This window comes from Strongylocentrotus purpuratus, unplaced genomic scaffold (genome assembly GCF_000002235.5).
Source record: "Strongylocentrotus purpuratus isolate Spur 01 unplaced genomic scaffold, Spur_5.0 spur5_scaffold_6, whole genome shotgun sequence".
Taxonomy (NCBI): Eukaryota; Metazoa; Echinodermata; class Echinoidea; order Camarodonta; family Strongylocentrotidae; genus Strongylocentrotus; species Strongylocentrotus purpuratus.
In genome coordinates, this window is record NW_022145612.1 from 50,586,772 (window position 1) to 50,613,954 (window position 27,183).

General features: G+C 36.4%; 1 protein-coding gene across 2 annotated transcripts in view; it reads left to right on the forward strand.

The window, feature by feature from the left end:
• The first annotated feature begins 3,804 nt into the window (after positions 1–3,804).
• Positions 3,805–27,183, forward strand: part of LOC584816 (rho guanine nucleotide exchange factor 3) — a 54,062-nt gene continuing 30,683 nt past the window's right edge. The window contains exons 1-6 of one of the 2 annotated variants that reach the window (XM_784664.5): positions 3,805–4,311; positions 5,699–5,753; positions 6,290–6,367; positions 8,195–8,260; positions 9,342–9,401; positions 10,421–10,489. In XM_784664.5, the coding sequence (XP_789757.3) occupies positions 3,932–4,311; positions 5,699–5,753; positions 6,290–6,367; positions 8,195–8,260; positions 9,342–9,401; positions 10,421–10,489 (708 nt within the window). In that variant the 5' untranslated portion in view covers positions 3,805–3,931. Of the gene's footprint in view, positions 4,312–5,698; positions 5,754–6,289; positions 6,368–8,194; positions 8,261–9,341; positions 9,402–10,420; positions 10,490–17,483; positions 18,186–27,183 lie in introns of those variants that run through there. The other variant, XM_031000356.1, reaches the window with a different exon arrangement.

Sequence of the window (27,183 nt, forward strand, 5' to 3'; positions counted from 1 at the left end):
TACAAGTAGGTGTTTTCATGTATGTATGTCATCACATGATCTTCTTCCTGAATCCATTTCCAAATTGTTAATATTAAACTGTAATATTCATATTTATAGTACTATTAGTACTATACACAATTTTCATTGATTCGTACAGTATACTCAAGTGATTATTTTCCAAGGACCGTTTCTGTAGAACACTTTGCCTCATTACATACATACTTCTGCTCGTGTAAATGTATTTTAAACATAGGTATAAGAAATTTCTTTTTGATAAATTGCAATAATCATTTGATTTCTAGACATATCTTGTTTGTTTGTATGTGTGTTTCTTGTTTTGATTTGTGTCTTTGTATAATGTTCAATAACTAATATATTTCATACTTTTTATTATAAATAAATCAGCCTTTATACAAGGAATATTTTTTCTTTCAGGTTGTTGCAGCCTATTCAGTTTGTTTTTAATATGATTGAGTATATGTAATCTTTTTTTTAACTGAATTTTTTTTTTTTTTAAATTCCCGCCTGATGCCATTGCGGTAGCATACTGTATCTGAAGAGCAAGTAAGCAAGAAAAAAAATAAATGAAAAAGGGAAGCCGCCCCTAGCCTTTGGTTGTATTTGTGTTGGTCCCTATACTATAGGGTAATGGTGTAACAACTAATTTCAACATCTGACATTTCTGTTGAAAAACGAAAACATTTAGAAGAACAAATTATTCATTGAAGATAGAACATCTTTTAAATGAAAATAGTATTTAAAAAATAGGCCTATATCACAGCACCATTTGAATAAAAATATCTTCTTTTGTCCTCTTTTAAAAATGAAACATTGGAGAAGAAGACGATAGGTACCCTCATCCATAATCCCTCCCTCGAATCCCTTCCTCGAGTCCCTCCCTTGAATCATAGTTGAATTTCACATTTCATTTACCAAATACCATTTCTACAAAAACTGTACATTGTAAATTTCGACAAAAAAAATAAGCAGTAAAGGAGTAAAATGGTTTGTAGTTTTCAACTAAAAAATAAAATAAAAAATAATTAAACCTGAATTAAATCACATAAAAATGATAATCCATTAAAAAAAAGGGACAATATTTTTTTAAGATTATGTATTTTTATGCGTTTGTTGGAAAATTACAAAATCCCAAATTTACAGTTAGGCAAAAAATATGCTTACTTAAAGGCCTTCCTGTCAGGGTCTGCAGTACGGCGGGTTCCGGCGGCTCAAGCCCCCCTCACTTTTTTAAAGGTAGGTTAAAGAGAAAAATGAATAAAGAAAACAAATTAGTGACCTGCCAGTGTCACAACATAATAAGGTATCAAAATATGCTCATCAGACCGTAATTAAATGCTTAAAACCCCCTGAGCTTACGGGAGCACCGCCCCAGAGCTTCCGGGGCCCCTGGACCTCACCAGGGGCCCAAAGGCGGGCCCCTGGATGCTCATCTGACCATAATTCGATGCCCCTGAGCTTCATTTCATTTCATGTTTCATCCCTTAATTATGTCTATAGAGGATAATAATTATTGTTCATATTTACATTTACAATCTTGCTTCACAGTAATTTCACAGGAACAACAACAATCATAAGTACTTAATAAAATACATGTGAATTGTAAACAAAAACTGCATGTTTTGTCCCCGGCCCCCCCCCCCCCCCCCCCACTCAGGTTTCGAAATGACCGCATGCGTGTTGCCAAAATGTCCGGTAAAGGGGTACTTTTCGTGCGACAAAGTCCGGCCCGAGAATTGTAAAAAAAGGGGGTGTATTTGACTTTTCACCCGGAGATTTCTTTAAAAAAGGGGGTGTTTTTCTTTTTTTCTCTCATCTATTTGGACTCCTGAGAAATTATTCCGAATTTAGGGGGGGTACATTGAGCATTTTTCCTGATTTAGGGGGGTCTCCAAGGCAGGAAAAGCCCGCGAAAAGCCCGCGAAAGGGGGGTTCAGAAATGTTGGCAGTCCTCAGATAGGGGGTGATTTCAAAAAGAGGGAACGAGCATAATGCGTACCCTAAATAACACTGAGTGGGGGGGGGGGGGCCCGGGGTTTTGTCTAAATTTTGTTCAACCTCTTTTCTGATTTAGTCTCAAGGCCCTGTTTGTAGTACTTATACATTTAATATACATGATCATCATCATGATGAATATACTTTTTAATAGCTTTTCTTCTTCTTCTCCTTCTTCTTCTTCTTCTTCTTCTTCTCCTTCTTCTTCTTCTTCTTCTTCTTCTTCTTCTTCTTCTTCTTCTTCTAGGTAGGTATTTAACATTTTTCTAATTATTCCTTGATATGGTATAACAGCAGGGGTACAACAGTAAAGTAAGTATACTAAAAACAAATATTTTCAAGAGCTCCCTGGATCACCCGACAATTAGTAACCTGTCAGTGATGCTCATCTGACAGTAGTCAAATGCCTAAAACCACTGAGCTTCCGGGGTTCCGCCCCTGGACCCCACCAGGGGCCTCAAGACGGGCCCCCGGTGAATGCTCATCTGATCATAATTAAATGCCTAAACCCCCCCCTGAGCTTCATGGGCCTCAGCCCCCTGGACCCCACGCGAATTAGTGACATACCAGTGTCAATAATGTATCTATATTAACTATGTATGCTTATCTGACCGTAATCTAATGCCTTTAACTCCTGAGCTTCTGGGGGCTCCGCCCCTTGACCCCGCCGGTGCAAAGCCCCTGGACCCCACGCCAATTTACGCTCCACTCGCTTTGCTCGTTCTACTCCACTTTGATAAACGTTCAGCGGGGCCGGCATGTAAGAATGGTGGTGATGCAGATTTTTCTTCTGCCCCCCCCCCAACGTTTTTGCTCATTACGCCACTGCACCTGAAACCCGCCCCCCCCCCCTTTCAGCAAAAGTCCGATGTGTAAACAATAAAGTCAATACGGGTAGACCTTTTTCTTTTGTTACTAGCCGGAGAGTTTGGGAACACACATGGTATCCCTACGTTCACGGAGTTGGGGGGGGGGGGGCGGACCCTGAAAGTGAGCCCCATGGAATGTTTGCCCCCTCCCCCATTCAAAACTGCTGCAAGCACGCCTGGTCTGTGTTATTAGACCTGCCCCCCCCCCCCATTTTTGGATCGGAGGGACCGCACGCTTGCCCCAAAAATCTCCGGCTAGTAAAGGGCCAGTAAAACGGGTACTTTTTCGCGCCACAAAGTCCGGCCCGCCATTGACTTTCACACCGGAGATAGGGGGTGCCTTCAAAAGTAGGGAACATGCATACGCGTACCCTAAATAAAAGCCGAGTGGGGTAGGTGGGGGCGGGGACTTAAAAAGCACGTATATAGGACTGGTGCTTGTCGCCTCTGATATTCTGCATCCATTTCTGCTCATAGCTCCAGAAGAGTTTCAGCTACTTCCTCTCTTCGCTGCTACCACGCAAGAGGCGTAACGTAGAACGAAAGGTATACATTTTGCGCAGCAGTGGTCTGTGTTATTAGACCTGCCCCCCCCCCCCCCCAGTTTTTGATCGGAGGGACCGCACGCTTGCCCCAAAAATCTCCGGCTAGTAAAGGGCCAGTAAAACGGCCACAAAGTCCGGCCCGCCATTGACTTTCACACCGGAGATAGGGGGTGCTTTCAAAAGGAGGGAACATGCATACGCGTACCCTAAATAAAAGCCGAGTGGGGGAGGTGAGGGCGGGGACTTAAAAAGCACGTTAGGACTGGTGCTTGTTGCCTCTGATATTCTGCATCCATTTCCGCTCATAGCTCCAGAAGAGTTTCAGCTACTTCCTCTCTTCGCTGCTACCACGCAAGAGGCGTAACGTAGAAAGAAAGGTATACATTTTGCGCAGCAGCGAACACAATTAGCGGCAATTTGAACTGCCGACACATTCGTCCATACACCATGGATTCTGGCTTTTGAATATTTCCTGTAAAAAAATAAGTAGGATCGTGAGCCGATTTTGATCAACCAGTTTACATGATTGACGCGACCAGGATGAAGAAAAATCGTAGATCAACAGATAGTCTTAGGCGTAGAAGTGGACTAAATTTCAGTCCCAAGAAGTCCAGCGATAATGAGGAAAACGTCTCGCCATCCTTGCGGAGATCGCCCCGCCTAGCTGCCCGTCTGAAGTCACCGCATCTGACACCAGTACCAGCGAGTAGTCCGGTTGGGACAGCGATCGCGAAATCTCCTCTCGTGGACCATAATATTTCGAAAGCTGGATCTAAAGTGACGAGATCGTCGTCTATTGCTTCAAGAAGTTCTGTCAATGGGAGGAGGGAGAGCGATGTATTTGACACATCACTGAGTCCTATCAAAGTTTCATCACCAACAAATGATTCAAGCATGTCGAGGTGAATTCTGATTTCTGTGTTTTGCTTGTGGACTACAAGTTTTTGCAAGTTGTCTTATTCAGCCATTGTCTGATATTTCATTTTTTCAATAGGTATTTTAAAAAAAAAATGACAGAAACTCACTGAAACATGTTACTTAGTCTAGAACACACAATAACTGAAAAGAGTCGATTTTGTAGCAGTTAGATCTAGACTACATGTGTGCACTGGTGTAGGCACACTAGCGCTAGTGTAGTTTCGTATCCATTTTTTTTAGCAGTTTAAAAATCCATTCTTAGCAAAGGAAATTTAGCCCAATTTTTAACTAATTTTTATCATAATCATATATTGCATTTTCCACCTGACTTTTGATCACATTTGACATCGGGAAACCTTCGTTTAGGGCTTCGATGTCGACGTCGTCGCTCAGTACCGTCTCTACGCTGTAGTCCTGCACCTCAAACTGAAGCTATCAGTACAAAATTATGCAGACTTCTTGTATGGTTTATGGTATCGCGCATACGAGAAGTCTGCATAACTTGTGGTGCTTGCGGTCAGTTGGAGTGGCGCGCGGCTGTTCCACAAAATTAATACAAAATAAATAAAAATTAAAAATTAAAAATTAAAGAAAGAACAAAATTAAAAAATTATATTTTAAAATTAAAAAGCTCGTAGTCGAAGTTGAGCCCAAAATGTAAGCAAGCCATTTTGTTTGTTTGATTTTCACTTGATTTTGACATTTTCCGTGTTTAATGCACCAAAATAACTACATATAGACTAAATTAACTTCCAGTTCCAGTGTAGATTTTAGCCAGGAATTGTACTAATTATTTTACATCAATATGAAATTATGATTGATGTTTTATGGAACAAAAATGTGTTAAAAATGCCACATCTAGGCCTTAAAAAAGCCCTAAAATCCACTAGCTTCTGGGGGCTTTGTCCCCTGGACCCCACCCGGTATCGGCTCGGTCGCTACGCTCCCTCGCAACACAGTCACTAAACATACAGGTTGGCACTTCAACCTCAATACATTTTTGTTTTGGCACTTCTAATAAACTAGTTGAGAAGGCCTGCACTGGACCGACTCGCATCAAGACTAATTTCAATTTTGTGTGTGTGAGTGTTATTGGATTTTTAACAGACTTGAATCAATCAGATATGATTATTCACATCAATGATCAGGGAAGCGACCTTAAACCGCACCATCTGAAAAACGTGACTCAGTTTTGAACCTGGGTCCATAGTTACACAAAAAATAATCACTGTTTTTTACCGCAGCATATATGTGATTAAGCCTTACCGGTAAGTTAGTTAGTGACTTGATCATCTTTCAACTAGAATGTAATGCTGTTGATCTTTAATTCATCTTATCATAAAAGTTTCATTTTATTTTATTTTAATCAAGCTTTGTCATGCAAGACACATCGATGGCATGCCCAGACTCAACCTTTGTGGCAAAAGTAAGTTTTTTGTCACCTATTTCTTTTTTCATCCATCTTTACTTTTTTTTTCTGCCTCCATTATTGAATACTTTCTTTGTTCCATCACGATGCTGTCCATATTAATCTGGCTAAAAAGAAACTTGTGTAAAGCAAACGTGAGCAAAGCTTTCATACCTGGGTGCCAACTGAGTCAACTGACACAGGAACGATTCTGGCAGGGAACAATTTTTGTTATACAACATTTGGGTCGAGATTACATTATTTTTGTATAGTCTTTTGGTTAAAACAGTTTTGGATTATTATGCAATACACTTAGATTTTTTAAAGCCCCACTGTATTACTTGTAGCTTCTTGCTCCCTCTATATATAGAAAACAATGCTTAATCAGTTACCATTTGTCCCCCATGATCCTCTTTTACTAATATTTTTGAGAGCTGAGTTGATGAGATAGCCCCCTGTCAGTGACCACTTGGGTGGTCTCCTAGCTAAACTAGGACAGACGGCCTTTAAATTTCAAAATGTGGAATTTTGTTTCTATGGTTTTATAATTTCAGTCAAAACGGAGGAAAAGAAAACAGACATGCTCAGATGATGAAGAGGAACTCTCATTCTTTGAGTCATTAAAAAAAAAGGTACGTTATGTCAATTACAATTCCTTTTTATGCCTCTGTTACGAAGTAGCTGGAGGCATTATGTTTTCGGGTTGTCCGTCCGTCCGTACGTCTGCACGTACATACGTCCCGTACATCCGTACGTCCCGTTCTCGTGATCGCGTTTTCTCAAGAAACGATGGATGGATTCCCGCCAAACTTAAACCATGTATGTATATTGCAGAGCCCAATGAACTGATTTGATTTTGGGGTCACGAGATCCAAGGTCAAAGGTCACAGGGCTGATTATGTATGCAAAAATAGCTCGTGATCGCGTTATCTCAAGAACCCGTTGATGGATTCCCGCCAAACTTGGGTCATGTATGTATCTTGCAGAGCCAATGAACTGATTAGATTTTGGGGTCACGAGGTCAAATGTCAAGGTCACAGCGCTGATTATGTATGCAAAAATAGCTCGTGATCGCGTTATCTCAAGAACCCGTTGATGGATTCCCGCCAAACTTGGGTCATGTATGTATCTTGCAGAGCCAATGAACTGATTAGATTTTGGGGTCACGAGGTCAAATGTCAAAGGTCACAGGGCTCATTATGTATGAAAAAAAAGCTTGTGAACGTAAATCAATAGAACTGATGAATGGATTACTATCAAACACAAAACATGTATCTTGCAGAGCCAATGAAATGATTAGATTTTAGGTTCATGAGGTCAAAGATCGAAGGGTCAAACATGTATATGAAAAATAGCTTGTAATCACATTATTCTGAGAATCTTTTAGTGGATTACAATCTAACTTGAATTTTAAAAATTGCTTCTGTTTTGGTTTATAAAATTGCTCCATGGCGGAGGCATCATTTTCGACTGCGCGCAGTCAAAGGTCCATCTAGTTATTCTTACTCTCTGCTAAGATAATTTTAATTTTCTTTTGTTTCATAAGGCAATTCCATCTTTATGCAAAAGGAAATTGTAAAACATGCATTTGCAGTTACTTATTCAAATGTACCAGGGGGGTGTTTCATAAAGCTGTTCATAAACTTACGCATGACTTTACGAACGACTTGTATATGAAAAGCCAAATGGGATGCTCAATCATTATTGATTATTATTTATTAAATTAAACTGTGCAGATGTAGATTAACATTCTTATTATAACAACCATTTTTAATGCAAAGTATATTTTTTGCCATAATTTAATTGAGGTTATTGGAAATATCAGAAAAAACTTTGGGCATCCTATCTGGCACTTCATATACAAGTCGTTCGTAAAGTCATGCGTAACTGTACATACTCTTTATGAAACACCCCCCAGTACACTTATTACAATTTTTATCTTCAAAGTTTGGTTACCTCTTTATTGAAATACATTTAACTAGTAACTAACTACATGATAAGATATTGCAGTTCCTTATTTAAATGTACCAGTACACTTATTACTTTTTGAAAACAGATGTAAGATTTCACTCAAGGACATTCTGTTAATTCTCATAAAATGAATGTCCAATCATGGAGTTAGTTACGAGTTAAATGTATTTCAATCAAGAGGTAACCAAACTTTGAAGATAAAAATTGTGTGGAGAAACTGCATGTATATGGGCAATACAATTGATATTATATAATATTATTTTGTGCTTTTGAAATTACATAGAAAGGAGTTGAATCTTTCAGATAACACTAAAAAGTAAAATTTGACAATTCCAACCGAATAGACCTTTATTGAGCTCTGCCTGAAACACAACATTCACATTTTTTGGGTGTTTTTTGTGGTTCCTGGTCATATTTAATGATGACTTGTGTACAGTAATTCCCTTTTTAAATTTTTACATTGTATGCACCTTTCTTTCCACTTGTAGAAACGAAGGAACACATGTACTGATGAAGACAGTGATACCCTGAGCATGAGAAGCTTTAGTCTGCGGGTAAATATAAATGTATTTGTTTAATCTTTATGTGAAACTAAGTTGTATGTACTGAGGATTACCAGTACTCATGTATCAGTGATGAAAAGCCATAAGACTTATTATAACTGAATGATATCCTCTGTCTGTGATGGTCCAAATACATGTATGATATAGAAACAGTCCTGTTTTGATTTGCAGGGGTATTACAACCCCAGAAGCCTTTATCATATCAAGTAATGATGAAAGCAACTCTGGGAAATCAAATGCAAGTTCAAAATAGACCTAGATACATTGCTGAAAAACCTTTGGATTCTTTAACTATCATTCACACTACTGGAAAAACCCATAGAATACCTGCTCTGCATACATTAGCATGGAAGCGAGGAGAGTCAGACTAATTCACTGGTGTTTTGAGAGTGAGTATTTACAATGCAAAAACCGGTGGAGTTTCGGCTGACGTTACTGGGTATTTAAAAAAAAATACTCCAGAGGAGGATTTTTCGATTCATGTTTCCATCGCAACTTCTGACAAAAATCTGCGATATGAGAAAAAAACAGTGGTATTTGCCTGCAGTGTAAGTGCACTTCAATGTAGGATTCTGATTGATTGTGACTGGAGAGTCAAATTGCATTCAAATTGCATTTAATGGTAATACCTCTTCATTCTAGAGTGAAATTTGTGAAAGTTCATGTACTTTAAAGCTTCTGGTTTTACAGTATTACTGTCCAAGCGAATATTGCTTTTTATAATTTCTCCATAATATTTCTTAAATGTTTTGTAAACCCTTGGGAAAGGAAGTCATCACATTACAGTTGAAATTGGTGTCTTTTTACTGTTTTTAGGACCCTTTAAAAGATATTGATTTTCTCCTATTTGATTTTTAGAAACATAATAAAACAGTAAAACATCACAATAACAATATGGAGACAATGACAGTATTTCATGTTGGTACATGTACATGTACATACATAATGTGTACATGGTAGCTTAAATACTTGAGGATTACCAAAGTGTGTCCAATTGCCTCATGACTGATGTGCTGAAAAGGCATTCTGTTTGTAATTCATGTATTTTTTTTGTCATCTTACTGCCTTGCAGAAACGCAGGAACACAGATGCAGGCAGTGACACAATCAGCCTCAGAAGTTTCAGTCTTCGGGTAAGTAAAACAAACAATTTTTTATGTGTATCCTTTGTGTCTTTCCACATAGATGAAGACTGTATAAATCTAGTTGCAGTATACACATGTACCCTGATGTACATGTCCTCTTTGTTGATAAGATTTTAGTTTCATAGATCAAATTCATGTCACTGAGATCAGTTGGTTATCTGATATATTGTGATATTTGCTCTATGTTGTACATTTATATGTAACTATTGATCATTGAATGTACATAATTTTGTAGTGGCAAATTAAAATTTAATTTGCATTCTATTGTAAGAGAGATATATTTTAGATAACATTGTATCCAATTTTAAGAACTCTTCATCTACTGTGGTTTTTATGACTAGGTGCTCTAGCAACACTCTGCGGTCAATTTCCTACACTAACTGAATTCCCAACTTAAACCTACAATGATCAAACACTATGGTTGACTCTAACCCTTACCTTACCATAACCCTTACCATAAATCTTTGACTTTAAAGCCCAGATCGGTTTTTGGTATGGATATGTTGTGCTGTGCTATCTGGGAGGTGTTTCATAAAGGTGTTCGTAAGTTACGCATGACTTTACGAACATCTTGAATATGGAAAGCCAAATGGGATGCTCAATCCTTTTTAATTGCATCAACTAAAGTTCAACTGTGCAGATGTAGATTAACATTCTTATTATAGCAAACATTTTTTAATGCAAAGTATATTTTTTGCCTTTATTTAATTGAGTTTACTGGAAATATAGTCACACTTTGTTAAAACATCTGAAAAAACTTTAGGCATCCTATCTGGCACTTCATATTCAAGTCGTTCGTAAAGTCATGCGTAACTTACGAACAGCTTTATGAAACACCCACCAGATCTGATTTGTCTATAAGCCCAAAAAAAGAAAGAAAGTGGACACACTTTTTTGTTCTAAACTTGTAAGGTACATGTAGCCGTTAATTAAATATAATGAAACATACATCAAATTTTCCGTTATTTTCAGCACTTTATCATTGTTGTCATTATTTTCTTATGCAGTCTTCATTTCGAATAAAAAGGGACCCCAAGCCAGACCTTGATACACTTAGTTTGCAAAGCTTCTCAATGGTAAGTGCATTAAAAGAATCATTACATATTTTTATATATATTTGGGTAATAATTGGTTGAAATTTGGTAAAGGTAAAGAGGCATTACATTAAAAAGTCATTAAACACCGGTCTGTCTTCAACCCTTAAAAGATATAATTGATAAATATAAATCCTCAGTATATGCCCCCCCCCATACCCCCCTTTCCCCAAACCAAAAGAAACAAATCTGAAAGCAAGGGTTCATGTATTGTACTGTATATTATGAATAATTATGTTGACAGTGTGTGTCACACACATGTTTACCAAGAGTTTTTGAAAATTCTGTTTGGGTTTCTAATGTTTGCAATAGATAAATTCTATTTTACAAATGGATATGTAGCATAGGCTTGTTTGATTAAGTTAAATTTTTCTCCACATTGGTCTTGCATGATCTGTGACTTGAGCAAGGGATATATACCAACATGGTTTAACTCAGCTCCCTGACTCTACTATGCCCTTGTTAAATGTGAGTAACATGTGAAGAAAGAATAGCGCCATCTTGTGTTCAGCCAAAGGAAAGGCAATAAACAGGGAGTTTGACCCTGATATTAAATCGGTTGTGCTACATACTGTAATGCGAATATTGTAACCTGATACTTGAGTATGATTTTGACACTTTAATGTTAATACAGATGGTCATCCCGCTCTGAAATATGTAAGGAAATATGACTCTTTTTTGTTTTTTCTGCTTAATATTATGTTATACAGACTATCTGCTCTTAATATCTCTGTATATTTCTCTAAACATACTCTCTAAGTGTCATATGCTACATACGAGTATGGGGTTGTTGATTTTTCAAAACAGAGAAATGGGGCAGTCTGCTGATTTTGCTTCAACTTTTTGGACTATATTTATATTAACAAATAAATTTGAAAATCAAAAGTTAAAATGCAACATCATACAGCCCTAGCCTTTTCATGGAATGCAATGTAAAGCTTTTTTGTTGACATGAAAGAAGTTGTTATGTTGCATTAAGATCTAATCATGTATTATTCTCTAATTTACATGGTACTCACTTCATGACACATTCTAAAGAAACACATTTTATATCAAATAACTTCAAAGTCGAGAAGAAAATGCACATGCACTCTATGTGTGTCTTTCTTACACAACTGGTCTCTGTTTAAATGTAAAATTAAAAATAATATCTTATTACTTCATATTATATACATGTACTTAAATATACAATGCACATTATACCAATACTAGTACATTACAACCATATATTGGCATAACAAATTGTATGTTCATGTAACTACTACTGTACATCTACAGTGTACAGTTGTATATCCGTATAATATACAATTATACATGTAACTTTATTACTAGTCATTTTAATTGAGGCAGCCTGTTATACCATGATAATAATGAAAATAATACAGTATCCAGATTAAAATATGCATAATTGCATGTATACATATTATAGGGTTGAACTACTTGTATATTGCACATTATTTGAATATAATATCTAATTTCTAAAACAAGCCATAATTTGTAAAGATCCCTTGCAATGCATAAAAATAAGTTTTCATTCTGTGTAATTTCAATTTATTATGACAACGAACATTTCACAAAATAAAAGAATAGTTCTCAGATATCTCAGTCACACCAAAGAGGCCGGCTACAGTCCAAACATGACATAACATTAGCTCCAATGGCAAAGAATCAGTTGAGTTTAGAGTTGGTTTGGAATCCTTTGGCGGTGTGACTGTCTGACTGAGGTATTTATATGGACCTATACTCTTTCTCTCTCTCTCTCTCTCTCTCTCTCTCCACCCTTTCTCTTTTATCCCATCTCTCTATCACTTTTCCTCTACCCCAGGCATCCTTTCTTTTTCTGACCCCCCCCCCCCTCTCTCTCTCTCTCCCTTTCTCTCTCTCCCTTTCTCTCTCTCTCTCTCTCTCTCTCTCTCATTCCAGTACACTTGTGGATTTTTTTTAACCCTCCATGCATGCTTTGAAGAGCTCTCTCTCTCTCTCTTTCTCTCTCTCTCTCTCTCTCTCTCTCTCCCTCTCTATCCTCTCTATCCTCTTCCTCTCTTTTCTTGCTCTCTACTTCTAATTCATGTATACTAGACTAGAATAAGATCCTTAATCTCAGATCTAAGTGTGGTTTTTATAGATGCAGTGAGCCCTCTCTTGACAGACTGAGCTTGTCTGAATCCTTGACCAATATTTTAGTCATTTTCTCCATTCATGTTGCCTGCAAATGCACAATCAGCATATCAGAAAAAGAAAACCTTACAAAATAGTACCCTGGGGATTATCTTCTCCATTATCCTCTCCCTTCTCTTCCAACCCCCTCTCACCCCAGGGCGCGACAAACCCGCTTGCCCGACGTCCCGGGGCAACCAAATTGAGCCGTCGGGCAAGTAAATCAAATTATCACTTGCCCGATTCGGGCAAGTGATACTTTTACAGTAATTTCCTAGTGTCCAAGAACTCTACCATTCACCCGTCAACTTCTTACCCGTCGTCAAAATCCAGAAGCAAAAAAGCGATCGTTCCGATTTCGAAAAAACTTCACAGACAGCTAGCCAGCTCAGCTAGCTCAGCGCGCATGCAACAGTGACACTTCAAGCCATGAATGCCGCTCCGCCTCCACGCACGGCCGGCCGTGAGCTAGCTAGAGACAGCTAGCGCGATCGTACCCTCTGCGAGCTTATTCGCGCTCTCTCTCTCTAGCTCTGCAGGCCGCACCGACAGGCCTTTGCTATTCTCTGATTGCCGATTGGTTGAATCACGCCAAATATGACGTCATTATTCTAGGGAAATGAACATGTGCGAATCGGAATGGAATAAACAACAGGGATTTTCTAGTAAGTACAAAAAGTCAAATGTTTGATATTTATTCATAATGACTGTTAATGATTGTGAACATATTATTTAAAACTCGCTGCTCATATAAATCAGATGAATGTTTTTGTCTCGTTTTCAATTTATTACTGCGGTCTCAAGATCCGACCGAGCGAGTCATTTTGATAATAGTATCGAGACCCCCAGAATATAAGCCGTTGTTTTGTTTTCATGGTTTTAGCGACGTTGTTTAGTCTAGTTTTCGCATACTTATCCGAGATTTATCGTAAAATATCTTCAATATTATTATTTAGTAAGAATTTACAAATTTTGGCATGATATTTATAGCAGTGAATGATGAAATAAAAATGTCCGTACTTTATTTAAAATAGTTGATTACCCATTATTTACATGACGTTTCTTGATGGAAGAGTTGACCCAAATTATTAACAGCTGAAAATTAGCCTACGTTTCCAAATGACAGCGGCTTGCACAGACACACACGTGCGTTGATCAGCTGTTTTTTCTCGATTCTACCTTGCCGAGATTCATGTGAATCTGATTATTTATGGAGAATCAATAAAATGCGTTTTTTAAACCTTCAACCATCCTTTGTTGACCATTTTCTTTGACATATTAGGTTATTATTCAGTACAGTTACACTGTACATGTACAGTATGTGCATTAATTTGCTATCTAAAACACTAACTTATCATTACGAGATAATAAATGCTTTAACCTCGAGTCCTTTTTCGCTTTAAAGTTTTGGGCAAGTGGAAATATTGTTTGGGCAAGTAAATTGAAAACCCACTTGCCCGACAGGGCAAGTGGTGAAAAAAATTCTTGTAGCACCCTGCACCCCCCCCCTCTCTCTCTCTCTCTCTCTCTCTCTCTCTCTCTTTTTCTTTCTTGCTCTCTGTTTTTAATTCCTGTACATGCAGTGAGCCCTCTCTTGACAAACTGAGCTTGTCTGAATCCTTGACCAAGATTGCCTGCAAATGCACAATCAGTATATTTCAGAAAAAGAAAACCCTACAGAATGTTACCCAACCGTTTTTCCTTGAAAATAAGACATAAAACGGGCTTTTAAAAATCTGTCAACACTTAAATGTCTAGAATGGTATATAGAACCAATTCATTGCTTTGTGACGATTTACATTCACCTAAAATGTAATTAAATTGTAATAATATAGTTGGGACTTGTGAGAATTAAGAAATCGATCAGATCAGTTTTCCCCAATTGTTATTGTTATTAATGGTCTGTTTTCACTCAATTTTTCAGATGATCTGTAATTGTACATTTAGAAGTCACTTCCTTAGCATCATTTTCTCTCATCTGAACAATGTTACCAAGTCCCTTTAAAGAATCCCAAATAGTAAAGAAGAAATACCAGAAAAGAATGGAAAAAAAATCTTTATGACTCTATCCACGTCTCCACGACCAAACCAATTGTTTAGGGATCCCAACTACTATACAAGAAAAACCTGTAAATTAAGGCATTGTTTCATATTGAAGATTAGATAAATGGAAAGAGAAATGCATTCACAAGGGCCTGATTGAGGTAGCAAAGTTGAGGCTCAGTTTGAAGAAAAAAAGGTCTTTTATGATTATGACTCTGGCAATACATCACAGAGAATTTGATTTTTCTCACCTATTTTTGTTTATTTATTACTGAATCAAATTCTTGTTATCCTTTTATCATTAAATTACATGTACATGTACTTGTTTTTATTTTGTTATAGATTCTGTTATTCCTCCAAAATTTCAAAATGATCAAAACATCATTTTGCAATTTGAAACCTTATTTTGAAAATATTTGTTTTATTCAACAAGGCAAAATATTATTATTCATGTTCAATTACCTTGAGAAAACAGTTGGAGTCCCATTAAATTTAAATTAACAAAACTCTAGCCAAGCAAACAGACTGTTTATAGCTCTGAAATCTGGACGCGTGGGAGTGGTGTGGTCATTACTGACATGGTAAACACTACTGACATAGAACACGACACCACACAACACCTCACACATTAACATATAATGAATGTCATTGCTTTGTTTTGGAGAGGTTGTCTGGGACTTCACTATATACATGTATGATGACAAAATACACACTGACGAAGTGACGATATAGGTATAGGTATACCGTACTTCAAAATGGGATATCTCAGTAGATCAACAGCCAGTTCCGTCTCAATCTTTAGTAGAAAACTTTTCAGAAATTAAGTTGGACCAACATCTCAGTCGTTTGGGTGACCGGTCTCGTAGGCCGTCGGTATCTCAGTCTCATGGGTTGTAGCTACAATGTATGTGATGTTTGAAGTATAAACAAATCCCTGCAGTCCTGGTTAGGTTGTATCCTGTTTAAAATTGCAGTGAAATTTGTGTGTTTTTGCAAAAAGTTAAGGTTTGGCAGGTCTGTTTGATTCTTCTTCTAATCGTATGACAATAATGTCAACTTTTCTTGAAGAACATATTTAAGATTAATCAGTGGATATTTGAAACCTCAAATGAATGATGTATGACATTATCATTTTGCACCTAAATGGAGAGTAGAAATAGGTTACAAAAAGAAAACACTTAAGAGAAAAATGGGAAATTCTTGATTTCTGAAGTCCACTGAACTATGTGTATGCATGGTTTGCATGCATTGTACATCAGTTATCTGATGAGGTTCAGATAGGATGAATACTTGTGTAAAGCTCTCAGAACATAACAGTGCTGTGATTTTTAGTATCAGAAAAATTGCAGATTTCGTAAGGCTTAGAAATATAGCAAGGTACATTGTAGATAAACAACCAAATTACTACACTGAATTTAACAAGGAATATCACTTAGCAGTGTAGTTTAGATGAGATGCTGTAGTTTTTTGTCTTTTATTCTGTCCTTTTTTCCCTCATATTTGAATATCTTAAATCAACCAAGGAACAAATAGATAGATAGGGGTTCTAGGAATGGGTTTATCAGCCTTTGGAAGATAGTTTATGGTAATCGGATGGCTAGTCAGTATGAAAGTTAGTGCTATCAACTTGTATTTGAAGTTTCTTGGCACTATCATGCTTGGGGTGGCACTAATTGGAACCTATGATTCATTAAGGTGTCAGTCTGTCAGAAACAATCTATGGCACAAATAGAGCATAGTAATCAATATTCTAAAGGGTTATTTCCTCTCTGAGTGATGTGTAATTTGCTGTGAACATACATTTCCTCTTTGTCTTTGTGATCTTGGGTTTCTCTCCTCTCACTCTCTCTCTCTCTCTCTCTCTCTCTCTCTCTCTCTCTCTCTCTCTCTCAGCTCTCTCTCTCAGCTAGCTCTCTCTCTCTCTCTCTCTCTCTCTCTCTTTCTCTCTCTCTATCTCTCTCTCTATCTATCTATTACTGTACGTCATATACGTCTTATATCTGTACAGTCTGTTTAAGTTTGTCACCATACATAATATTATAGGTGTTATGGAGTTATTTAGTTACAGGTAAATTAAATCTTGTTTTATATTTCAGCTCTTTTGAGCAATTTCATGCATATACGGTATAGGGTTATACTTTGTTCTTCTACAGTTCATCATTTCACCGAAACCAGGGTTTCCCTTTTTCTCTCTCTCTTTTCTTTTGTTTCCATTTTTATCTTTATGAAAGAAGGTACTATGTCCCTTTTGCAGCCAACCTCAAATTCTGTAGAACTTTGCAGGAATTATGAATATGTCATGTATGTCCTATCTGTGAAATTTAAACGTTAGCAGTGTCCTCATATTCAAATTATGCAAGGAAACCCGTTTACTTGCTAGACTTCACTGTCAGACACTATTGAGTGACTGACTGGCTTTTTTTCTTCTTTGGTAATAACATACATGAAAAGAGTTGTAAAGGGTACATGAGCATTTGTCTACATCAATAACCCACTTCTTGTGATGGCCAAGATTAAACTGATTGAATCTTTACGCAGCATAAAACGTATGACCATTCGGTACAATTGTCTGAAAATCAAGACTATTACTTTTGGGCTCTATAGCCCTAAAGTCGATTTGACAACTAATAGTCGTTATTTTCCCACTTGAAGACATTTTCAAGCCCCACCTTTTTTAGGGAAGTTCTAAAATAGTATTATCTTTCAAATGCAGTTGGAATTTAACTTTTTTCATTTTTTGGGCCTGCAAATGGGACATAGTACCTTTAATACACATTGGGAAATGTTCTCCATTTATGAAATTTACTCAATCTCAGTAAGGAGTTGACCACTATAAGAAGTTGGCCTCTGTAAAGAGTTGGCCCCTGTAAAGAGTTGGCCTCTATATAGATTTGGCCACTAGTATAAAGATTTTGTCGCTATAAAGGGTTAGCTACTAGGTGTGACAAGTATCTGTGATTAATATAAACACAGCTTCTCAGAGCGTTCTCATGACTCCCGTACCATCCTAACCCTCACTACATCTGAGAGCCATATTAAAGGGCATTGTCTCAATTCTGATTTTTACAGAGGTTGAATTAATACCCCTCTGCCTTTCAACATAATCTGCTTTCTTTCTTCAAGGCAATTAGCTCAGTTACTAATCTCCCTCCCAAAGTTCAGTATACCCACACACTTTACTTTGTGTGATCCTACCTTCATACATGCACCCTACTTGTGCCATGGAGCCCCTGTCTCGCTAGCTCACGCCCTGTCATTGGCAAACCCCAGCAATTATGCTAGGTCAGACCAAAGCCAAAGGACAGTAGCTGGTGATCGCACTGTCCCCCTACTTTCACTTTGTGTGATTGTGACCGACGGGAGCATTACTCAATTACCTATGGTGTGCGGTACGCGGCTCTGTTTCCCCACTAAGGGCAAGTGGCATGGGGAGTCCTACGCCCGTTGGAATAGCTACCCCCTTCCCGTCATTAACATGGTGAGAGTTTATAATCCATTCATATTTGTTACCCTTTCTTGTAACAAAGATTTGATATTTGATACTGTAATGCTCGTAGTACTAGTCCATCTTTTCTGATTTTATTGTAGATACACTAGTACAGAGTAAATCACATTAATATCTTGTAAGTTTAGAAACTGTCAGCCTGTGAACTTGTAACCGAACCTGATTGAAACTTTAGAGCAAAATTCATACTTGAAAAGTAATCTCTTATGAAATGCCTGATATGAAACGTGACACCTGTGATCATTCACACATTACATTGTCAGTATGAAAAATGATCGACACAGTTTGGCAGGAATGCAAGTGCTCGTATGTACATATTTTTTTAATCATCTATTGCATGAGTTCATTCTTACATTATTTTAAGTCATTATATGCTGCATGGATATGCATTTAATGATTTTTTTCTTCCTTTTCTTTATTTCACAGTCTTGATCATGTATCTTTTAAATGGTATGATTGATTGATATATATATGCCTTGGAATTTTGATTTTGATCCACACAACTGGTTGACCTTCATGTAGTACAGTTGTATGTGGATTTGAAGGCCCATGTTGACCTAGAGCATTGGATGGTTTCTTTGCAAGATTTGTATGAAATGAGGACCAACAATTTGGCTATCAGTAGAGTTTTAAATAGAACTTTTCTTTTTCTATTTATAGAGTTCATTAGCTATTAGGCATACAGTGTTTAGATTCTAATCTGATTTTTGTTCTAAAATAGTTTCTTTTTTCTATTTAAAGAGTTCATTATCATTTAGACATACAGTGTATTCACTTGTAAACAGACTATTCTAATCTGTAATCTATTTATAGCATGAAACGCAGGCATACAGCTCATCATAAATATGTTATAAAACAAATGACATTTAAGAGCTCTTGACTGCTCTAAACACTAACACTTACACCAAACTTGAAATCACTCAATGTCCTCCCAATTTGTTAATCATGATACAAATGATTTTGAAATATTGAAATAATTTTTTGATAATATCTTTATAGATAGTGGTTCTGCAGAAAGCTCATTTCATATTATCTGTCAAGGAATGCATTTTTAAAAGATTGTTTCATTAAAATATATCAGTTAGGATTTTATAGGATTTCAATAGCAGACAATATACCATTATACAGTGCGTCCCAGAAAAAACGAAAACCGAGAAGTATTGATGTTTTATCATAACTTAATCACAACCATAATTAATGAATGATACATATTTGGAAAGCTTAGAGTCTCCTCTTTCAGTTGATGCTACTCACCCGATGCATATTTAATGCATGAGTGATTAAAAGCAATTTGAAGGAAGGAAACCAAAAAGTAATTTGGCGGGCGGTATCTGAATTTCAAAGAAAAATTCATATTTCTAGAAAGTTCATTTTCTGCTCTTTCATATGATACCTCAGTCAAGAAAAATGAGCCAGGAATAACAAAGTTCTGTTTGTTTAAAGTAGCCCTTACATTTTCATAATTTTAACAAACAAATTCGTTTTCACTGGGTGCCTGCCGTAGCAAAAAGCAGATTTGACAAAAGACTTAACTCCGTTTCGTTGACAATCAGCCATGCATGAAGACTCTCGTCTACATTTAGTATAGTTGTTATAGGTTGGTTGCTATACGTTGGTATAGTGATTAAGTTATGATAGAACATCAATACTTCTCGGTTTCGTTTTTTTTGGGACGCACTGTATCAGATTTTAAAAGAAAAACAAACTTGTTTTTTTGTTCTCGTTAACATTTAGGGTCGGCTGGATTGAAAAAAATGAAAAACATGTGAAACCCTACAAGTTTAGGACATCTTGTTATTAATTGATAATGTCATCACAGATTTTCTTTTAAAGTCACAAAAAATGTTTCAAATTTTGTAAATAACATATATTTAGCAAACAAAAGTTGATTAAGAATATCTTGTTGCCTTGTATGATAGCTCATGATTACCTGATCCTTTTTTTTATTTGGGGGCTAGGTGTTTTTCATAACTCAAGATTGAATTAGGGCATTTGTTGAATACCTTTAGATGTATGCTTTAACATGTCCCATCCTCAAGAAACATAAATCTGGACAAATTTATTCTTTGCATATACAAAAAATAAAAAATTTGGTAAGAGTATGAATAATTCAGTCGTCAACTGTATATTTTTAGTTCCAAATAACTAAATTGAAATGTATTCTTCAACAATATTTATTCCTCATAATTCACCCCCTTAAAAACTGAAAGTTTGACGGACTGCTAGCTTAAACTTTGTGAGGCCACCTGTTCGGGCACTGCCCACCTACTTCAAGCCCCTCTTCATCAAACTCACTTCCTTATATATGTATGCCTGATTCACAGTTTCTCACCATTTAGAGGTAGCCTTGGGCGTTGGGCTGACCCAACACCTAAAGATCAGTTTGGGCCATAGCAAGGGGGAGGGAATCCCAGAATGCTTCATAGGCCGTAGCCAAGGCAAATGCCTTACAATGAAGGTTCTTTAGCTTGCATGACAGAATCTCTAAGAAAAATTGATTGATCATGTAGAAGACCTTCATGCTCTTGCAGGAGTTCATTTATTCATTAGCGGTACATTGGAATCCCTCTAATCACCCACTGAGGACAGCAACTGTGATTAACTGTGATTCAATCTGGAATGAAATTATTGTGTGCAGAGCTTAACGTTTTTCGTAGAATTGCCAGCTACACTGTAGGTTGCCCAGGTTGCCAAATTCAAGTTTTATTGTTCATTTACAGCAATATCTGCTATAAAAAATCACCAGAAATGAAATACATAACAGTGACAGTTTATACTTGCCACTGGGCAAATAAAGGTAGGACCATCTTCAGCCTTTTCACACACAGCTAAAATTCATCGTATCCAGAGATGATTAGTATAAACGTGTTTAACTCAACAGTTTTAAACATGTTTATAGAAAATTTTCCCAGTGTGAACATCGTTTATACGATGTTGGGATAGATACGAAGTCGCGATTCATACGCCCCTAAAAGCAGGCTGCAGATACGAAGTTCGTATCTAGAGAGCTTGACATTTTGTGTTTGAAAGGTTATTCGTGTTTAAACGTGTTTCAGATGTGTTTAAACTGGATGGAGCGTGCACTTTGATTGATATGGCATGACCTTCAATGCGCAATGGCACTACTGCGCATTTTACGAGCAGTAGTTAATAACGAAACAATTAACGATCGCACTGAAATTTCTGTGTGTGAAAGGCTCGTGATTAGTTTAAACACGTTTCAAACACGTTTATACTATCATGTTTATAGAATTTCAGCTGTGTGTGAAAAGACTGCTTGTTGCCTGGCATCTAAGGTGGTCATTAGAACCCAGGCTAGTTGCTAATTTCTGGCATCGGTCCAACATTGGAACTGATGGCAATTAAAAATCAGTAAACCAAAGGGCCATCACAAATACATGGGCCCCTTCTACAGAGATTGAGTTGGGGTTTAACATTTTGATGTATTAATCACAAAGCAACAATCACCAGTCGGTTACTTTAATAGTTGCAATTGTTTTGATTGATAACAAAGTTATCATATTCTACCTCCATAATACGTCATCATTTCAAAATCATGATTACAAGTAGAGAGAATCTCCAAAAAAAAATATTGTCTAATTGGTTAATGAAAAAGAAGCCTTAGAATCATAATTACAAGTAGAGAGAATCTCAAAAAAATGTATTGTTTAATTGGTTAATGAAAAAGAAGCCTTAGGGTGCGTTGATACACTTTTTCACCCTAGAATCACGGTTTTCAAAGACGTTTAGTTTAAAACGCAATTCGTTCAAGCGATTTTTTTTGTCGGTCGTAAAAATAAACGTGTTTAAAAACACAAACATGAAACGCTGAAAAAGATGCGTTTTGAATATGATTCTGCAGAATCACGGTCGCTAAAAATTCAGACCTGCCAACCAGTACGATTTAGTCGTATTTAGTACGATTTTCCTTAATAAAATATGATTTTTAAAAAAAAGAAGATTTTTTTAAAAATTAATATTTTGTGTGTGCGTCCACCATTTTCAATGGCAAAATGTCCATTCTGTCCTGTAAAGTATCCTACAAGCATCTCACATCAGCAATTTGGGGATGTTTATTGGTTCATTGAACACACCAGTCGTGACGAAATAATGCATATTCAACCCATGATCAATAAAAAAATTCTTCCTCTAGGTAGAAACTGTAAGAGGCATTGATCCGCGTAACAATCCGTGTTTATTTTCAAGAATACAACTTTTGTCAGTAAAATACAACTTTTGACACTAAAGAATACAGTTTTTGAACTCAAGAGGTTGGCAGGTCTGAAAATTTGATTAAACGAACATAGTCTCAATCATGATTCTATCGTGGCCTGTTCCGGTTTGGGCAAAAACCGCGTGCCTGCTTTTCATGCAATTTGCATTCACTATACCATGATCTTTATCGTGGCCTGTTCCGTTATCTTATTCCTTGTTTTCCTTCTATCATTTTCTCTTTCTGTCTTTCCTTATGTTATTCTTTGTTTTAATCATTCTATCACTTTCTCTCTCTGTCTTTCCTTGTGTTATTCTTTGTTTCTTCCTTCTTTCACCTACTCTTATGTTTTTCTTGGTTTCAATCAAATGTCTATCACTTCTCTTATGTTATTCTTTGTTTTAATCATTCTATCACTTTCTCTTATGTTATTCTTTGTTTTAATCATTCTATCACTTTTTCTTTCTGTTTTTCCTGATGTTATTCTTTGTTTCTTCCTTCTACCACCTTCTCATTCTTATGTTTTTTTCTTTGTTTTTTCCTTCTATCACCTTTTCTTATGTATTTCTTTGTTTTAAGCATTCTATCACTTTCTCTTATGTTAATTTTTGTTTCTTCCTTCTATCACCTTCTCTTATGTTTTTCTTTGTTTTAATCATTCTATCACTTTCTCCTACGTTATTCTTTGTTTTAATCATTCTATCAACTTTATCTGTCTGTCTTTCCTTATGTTATTCTTTGTTTCTTCCTTCTATCACCTTCTCATTCTTTGTTTTATTATTGCGATCTTTGCTCAAAACAGCAGTCGACAGTCAGCCGTAAACAATTTCAGAAAGCACGCACCAAGGTTGACCTATACTATCAGCATTGATGAAAAATCGCTTGAACGCAAACCGCAGTGACCTTGTTTTTTGTAATGGCGTTTTGATTTGTGATTCTAGCTTCGATTGAACGCACCCTTAGAAGGGTGGCTTTACAAGGGTCAACAATAATGAACCATTACAATCCCTTTTATGATCCTTGAGGGAGGAAAACAAATATTAATTACAGATGAAAACAGCTTTCTTGAAGTCCAGATTTCACTTTTGGCCTAGGATTTCAAATTTCTCAGAAAATGCGTAAAATTGAAAAAATAAATGCAGTATTTATTATAATAGTTCTTTATCTTCTGTAGCATTGTCAGAATGTCATACTTTTACCTTTCCCTTACCTAGCAGGCCAGCGCTTGATGATATAGGTTCAATCTTGGTGTATCTACCGGTATGCAGATACTAGATCACCTTTCACATTTAATTCTAAAAGTAATTTGCAGTGTACAATCGCAGGAAAGTAACTGACTAATCGGGAGAAAACTTTGTTATTTTGTTATTGTCTTGTTTTCCCTCTAGTATTTGTCAGAATGTCATATTTTTACTTTTCCCTTACGTAGCAGGCCAGCGATTGACGAAATGTTAAACCTCGGTGTAGCTATATATGTAAATACTATCACCTTTCACATTTAATTCTAACAGTAATTTGCAGAGTACAATTGCAGGAAACTAATTGACTAATCGGGAGAAAACTTTGTTATTTTGTTGTTGTCTTGTTTTGTTTTTAAAGGATGCAACGCTCTTTATTGATTTACCTAAGATCAGCTCAAACTTGGAAATTGTTCATGTAGCAGTTACTCATTACACCCGAGTACGAACAAAACATTTTTTCTGTTGGTTTGTACTTTGTATGAAAGTACTAAGTCCATTCTGCATGTATGAACTTACATGTAGCTGACGAGTATATGATGTTCAGAATGAAAATTCAATCATTTGTCATGAAATCTGATACATGTAGTAATAAGCTCTTCATTACGTTGATACCTCAAGTACTACTCAATTAATGCAAACGTGTTGATGAGTGTATCATTGTATCCCTCGGTACCTCATATTCATGGAGAGCTGCCAACCAAGAAAGTTTATTTTGATTCCCGAGGATTAAATTGTTAAGAGTGAATCATTTTAACAGATTATTATTACTACGATCTTAAGGTTAGCAAAGGTGCTGTTTTTACATTCCTGTCCGATAACTTAATGGAGAATAAAAGTTATTTGATTAGCGCTCTGGCAAAGTTGGTTAACATATTAGACAAAAATGGCTTTGAAAAGTGACTTGCAAACAATGTCACATGGAGGAAAGGAATTTTGGGAGAGTTCAGATGAAAAAGTTCTAAAAATAATTACAAAGATTTGAAAAAATGTCTGGAATCAGCAAGGGAGCGGTCTTAATCTTGTTTCACACAGGGCGAGTCATGATCAGTTTTTTTTTTTTAATGAAGGAGGAATATGTAATATGTAATTATCAAACAAGGCCTCTCAAAGAGCCAAAATTGGAATCAATTTGATTTTTCTTTTCTGCAAATGTCTGCTTTCAAACCCATTTTAGAGGTTCATGTAGCAGGTCAATGCTTTTGTACAAAATATGACTAATGAAGTGTCCAGAAGCAAATCCATAAACAACAATCGTGTATAAAACTGCGATGAGCCTAATTATTTCTGGTATATTTTAAACTCCCATTTACAACTCCTGTCCTTCATAAATTAAATTGTATTAGTGACTCATGTATGTATCAGGGCAGCTGGGCTGATGTTAGTAAGTAACTAGGGGGTGTTTCACAAAGGCTAATATCAACTTAAGTTGGACTTTCTATGGCAGCCCATTCATGCCACTAGTTACTCTCACCAGTCGTCTCTCTAGGGAAGTCACAAATCTACATAATTTACATTTTTTTGATAGTTTTGAGGAAAAAATAAAGTTACCTACAGTACATTTTAAACTTCAGTTATATTTAAGACTTGGACTTAACTACTACGGTAGGCGACTTATGCCCTTAAAAGTCTTGAACCAGAGAAACTTTAGAAATTATGATCTTCAGATATTTTTTCCTTCAATAATAAACTATCAAAAAATGTGTATTCTGTGGATATGTTACCATGGTTTTTTACATCTTTTGAGAGACCAATGTCAGGAATAGTAAGAGCAACCAGTGGCATCAACGACCTGCCATAGTTCAAGTCTAACTTAAGTCAAACTTAGTCTTTATGAAACACTCCTCAGGAGTGTCAATTCATCTCCAACAGACTAGTTTACTAAGATATTCAAGTTATTGGATGTTCATTTCCTGGGATCCATTCTGCATGTATTACTTGTTGCTATGTTGGACAATCCTTGGGCAAGCTTTTAGGTTGTCAAGAACAACCTTTGTTTAAGTAGTATGCATACAATCTGAGTATGTTTAATTGTTAATTAAAAGTTGTATTCTTCTTTTAGGATGGGGGTAGGGGAATATGAAGCCTATTCTACATTATGAACTTGTTTCAATTATATTCATTTGATTAATGGTCTATTCTTCCATTCAAGTGCATGTATATTCATGTCACATTTAGAAGCTGGAGTCCTCATGTTAACATGTGATTCATCTTTTAAAACAGTGGGTTTCAACTTTCAAATATATGTTAAAATACAGAACATTTTGAGAACTGATAATAGAGAGATGAAAATGATAGCATTCCCAGTTCATTCTATAGGAATATATAGTCACATTGTATTGCACATCCATTTGAAGGATTACACAGACAAATGATCTATAATTAACAAGGGTGATCGCCCTCCCATCCCCCCCCCCCTCCCGCGGATAGAGGCCTATGACTATGAGACTCTGTGGTCCTCGGTCTGACTCTGTGGGGTTTGTTGAAATACAATGTCTTAATACTTGTTTGCCATGCATTGGCTGTACCATTCCATATCTAGAGTGTCAAATCAATGGTTACATGTTTAACATTTTTCATTCTTCTGAGTATTGTATGCAAATGAGCCTGTATTTATTCCTCCAAGAGTTGATTAAATGTGTTTTTCCTTTTCTTTGTTTGTGAGAAAAACCTTTGGCTTCGAAGGTGCTGAATCGACTTGTGAAACACAAATAGCACCAACAAAAAAACACATAATTATGGCACTATACAAATTGGCTGAATCAGTAATGTTACTGTGACAAAGTTGTGGACAACTTTTTTTTCACATTTGTTTCAACACACAAAATGACTAAAATTTCAATTTTGTTCAGATGTATGACTCGGGAGGGCCTTTTCTTATTATAGGACCTATTATAGTATTAAGAGAATGACATGGATTAATGATTTTTTAATACAACGGAAAGGATACCGTAAGTGTAATCTCTAAGTTTATTGTGTCTGTATGGCACATTGATTCAAGTGAAGACCCTTTCCCCCCTGGCAGTAAACTTGAATGCTTGTGGTTTTTAACTTTGACTGTGCTTAAAGCACCACCGCACTAATTTGGCAAGGAGGCATTAGACCTCCCTGCAAGGTCACTGTCAGGAGGTTACCTCATCGAATCAGCTCTCAATTAACATAAGTAAGAGAGGATCATGGGGGACCAATGGTAACTGATAAGGCGTTGTTCGCTATATAGCGGGCGTAAGTAGCTATAAGAAGTACAGTGGGGCTTTAAAGTTTGTAATCACAAATGTAGCTGAGTGTGTCTGTACAGTCTCTAAACATAAGATAACTTCAAAGTTTAAAACCACGTCCTAAGCTTTAAAGTTAATGAACTGTCGTGGAAACGTATATTATGAATGCTACATTTGAAGACAGTTCTAGTCCATTACGTGGGTGGAGCTGAAAATTAATTGTTACAAAAAAAAAATGATGATGATGATGGTTTGGTACTGAATCTGATCAAGAAAACATACAAAAAGAAATAACTTTTTAA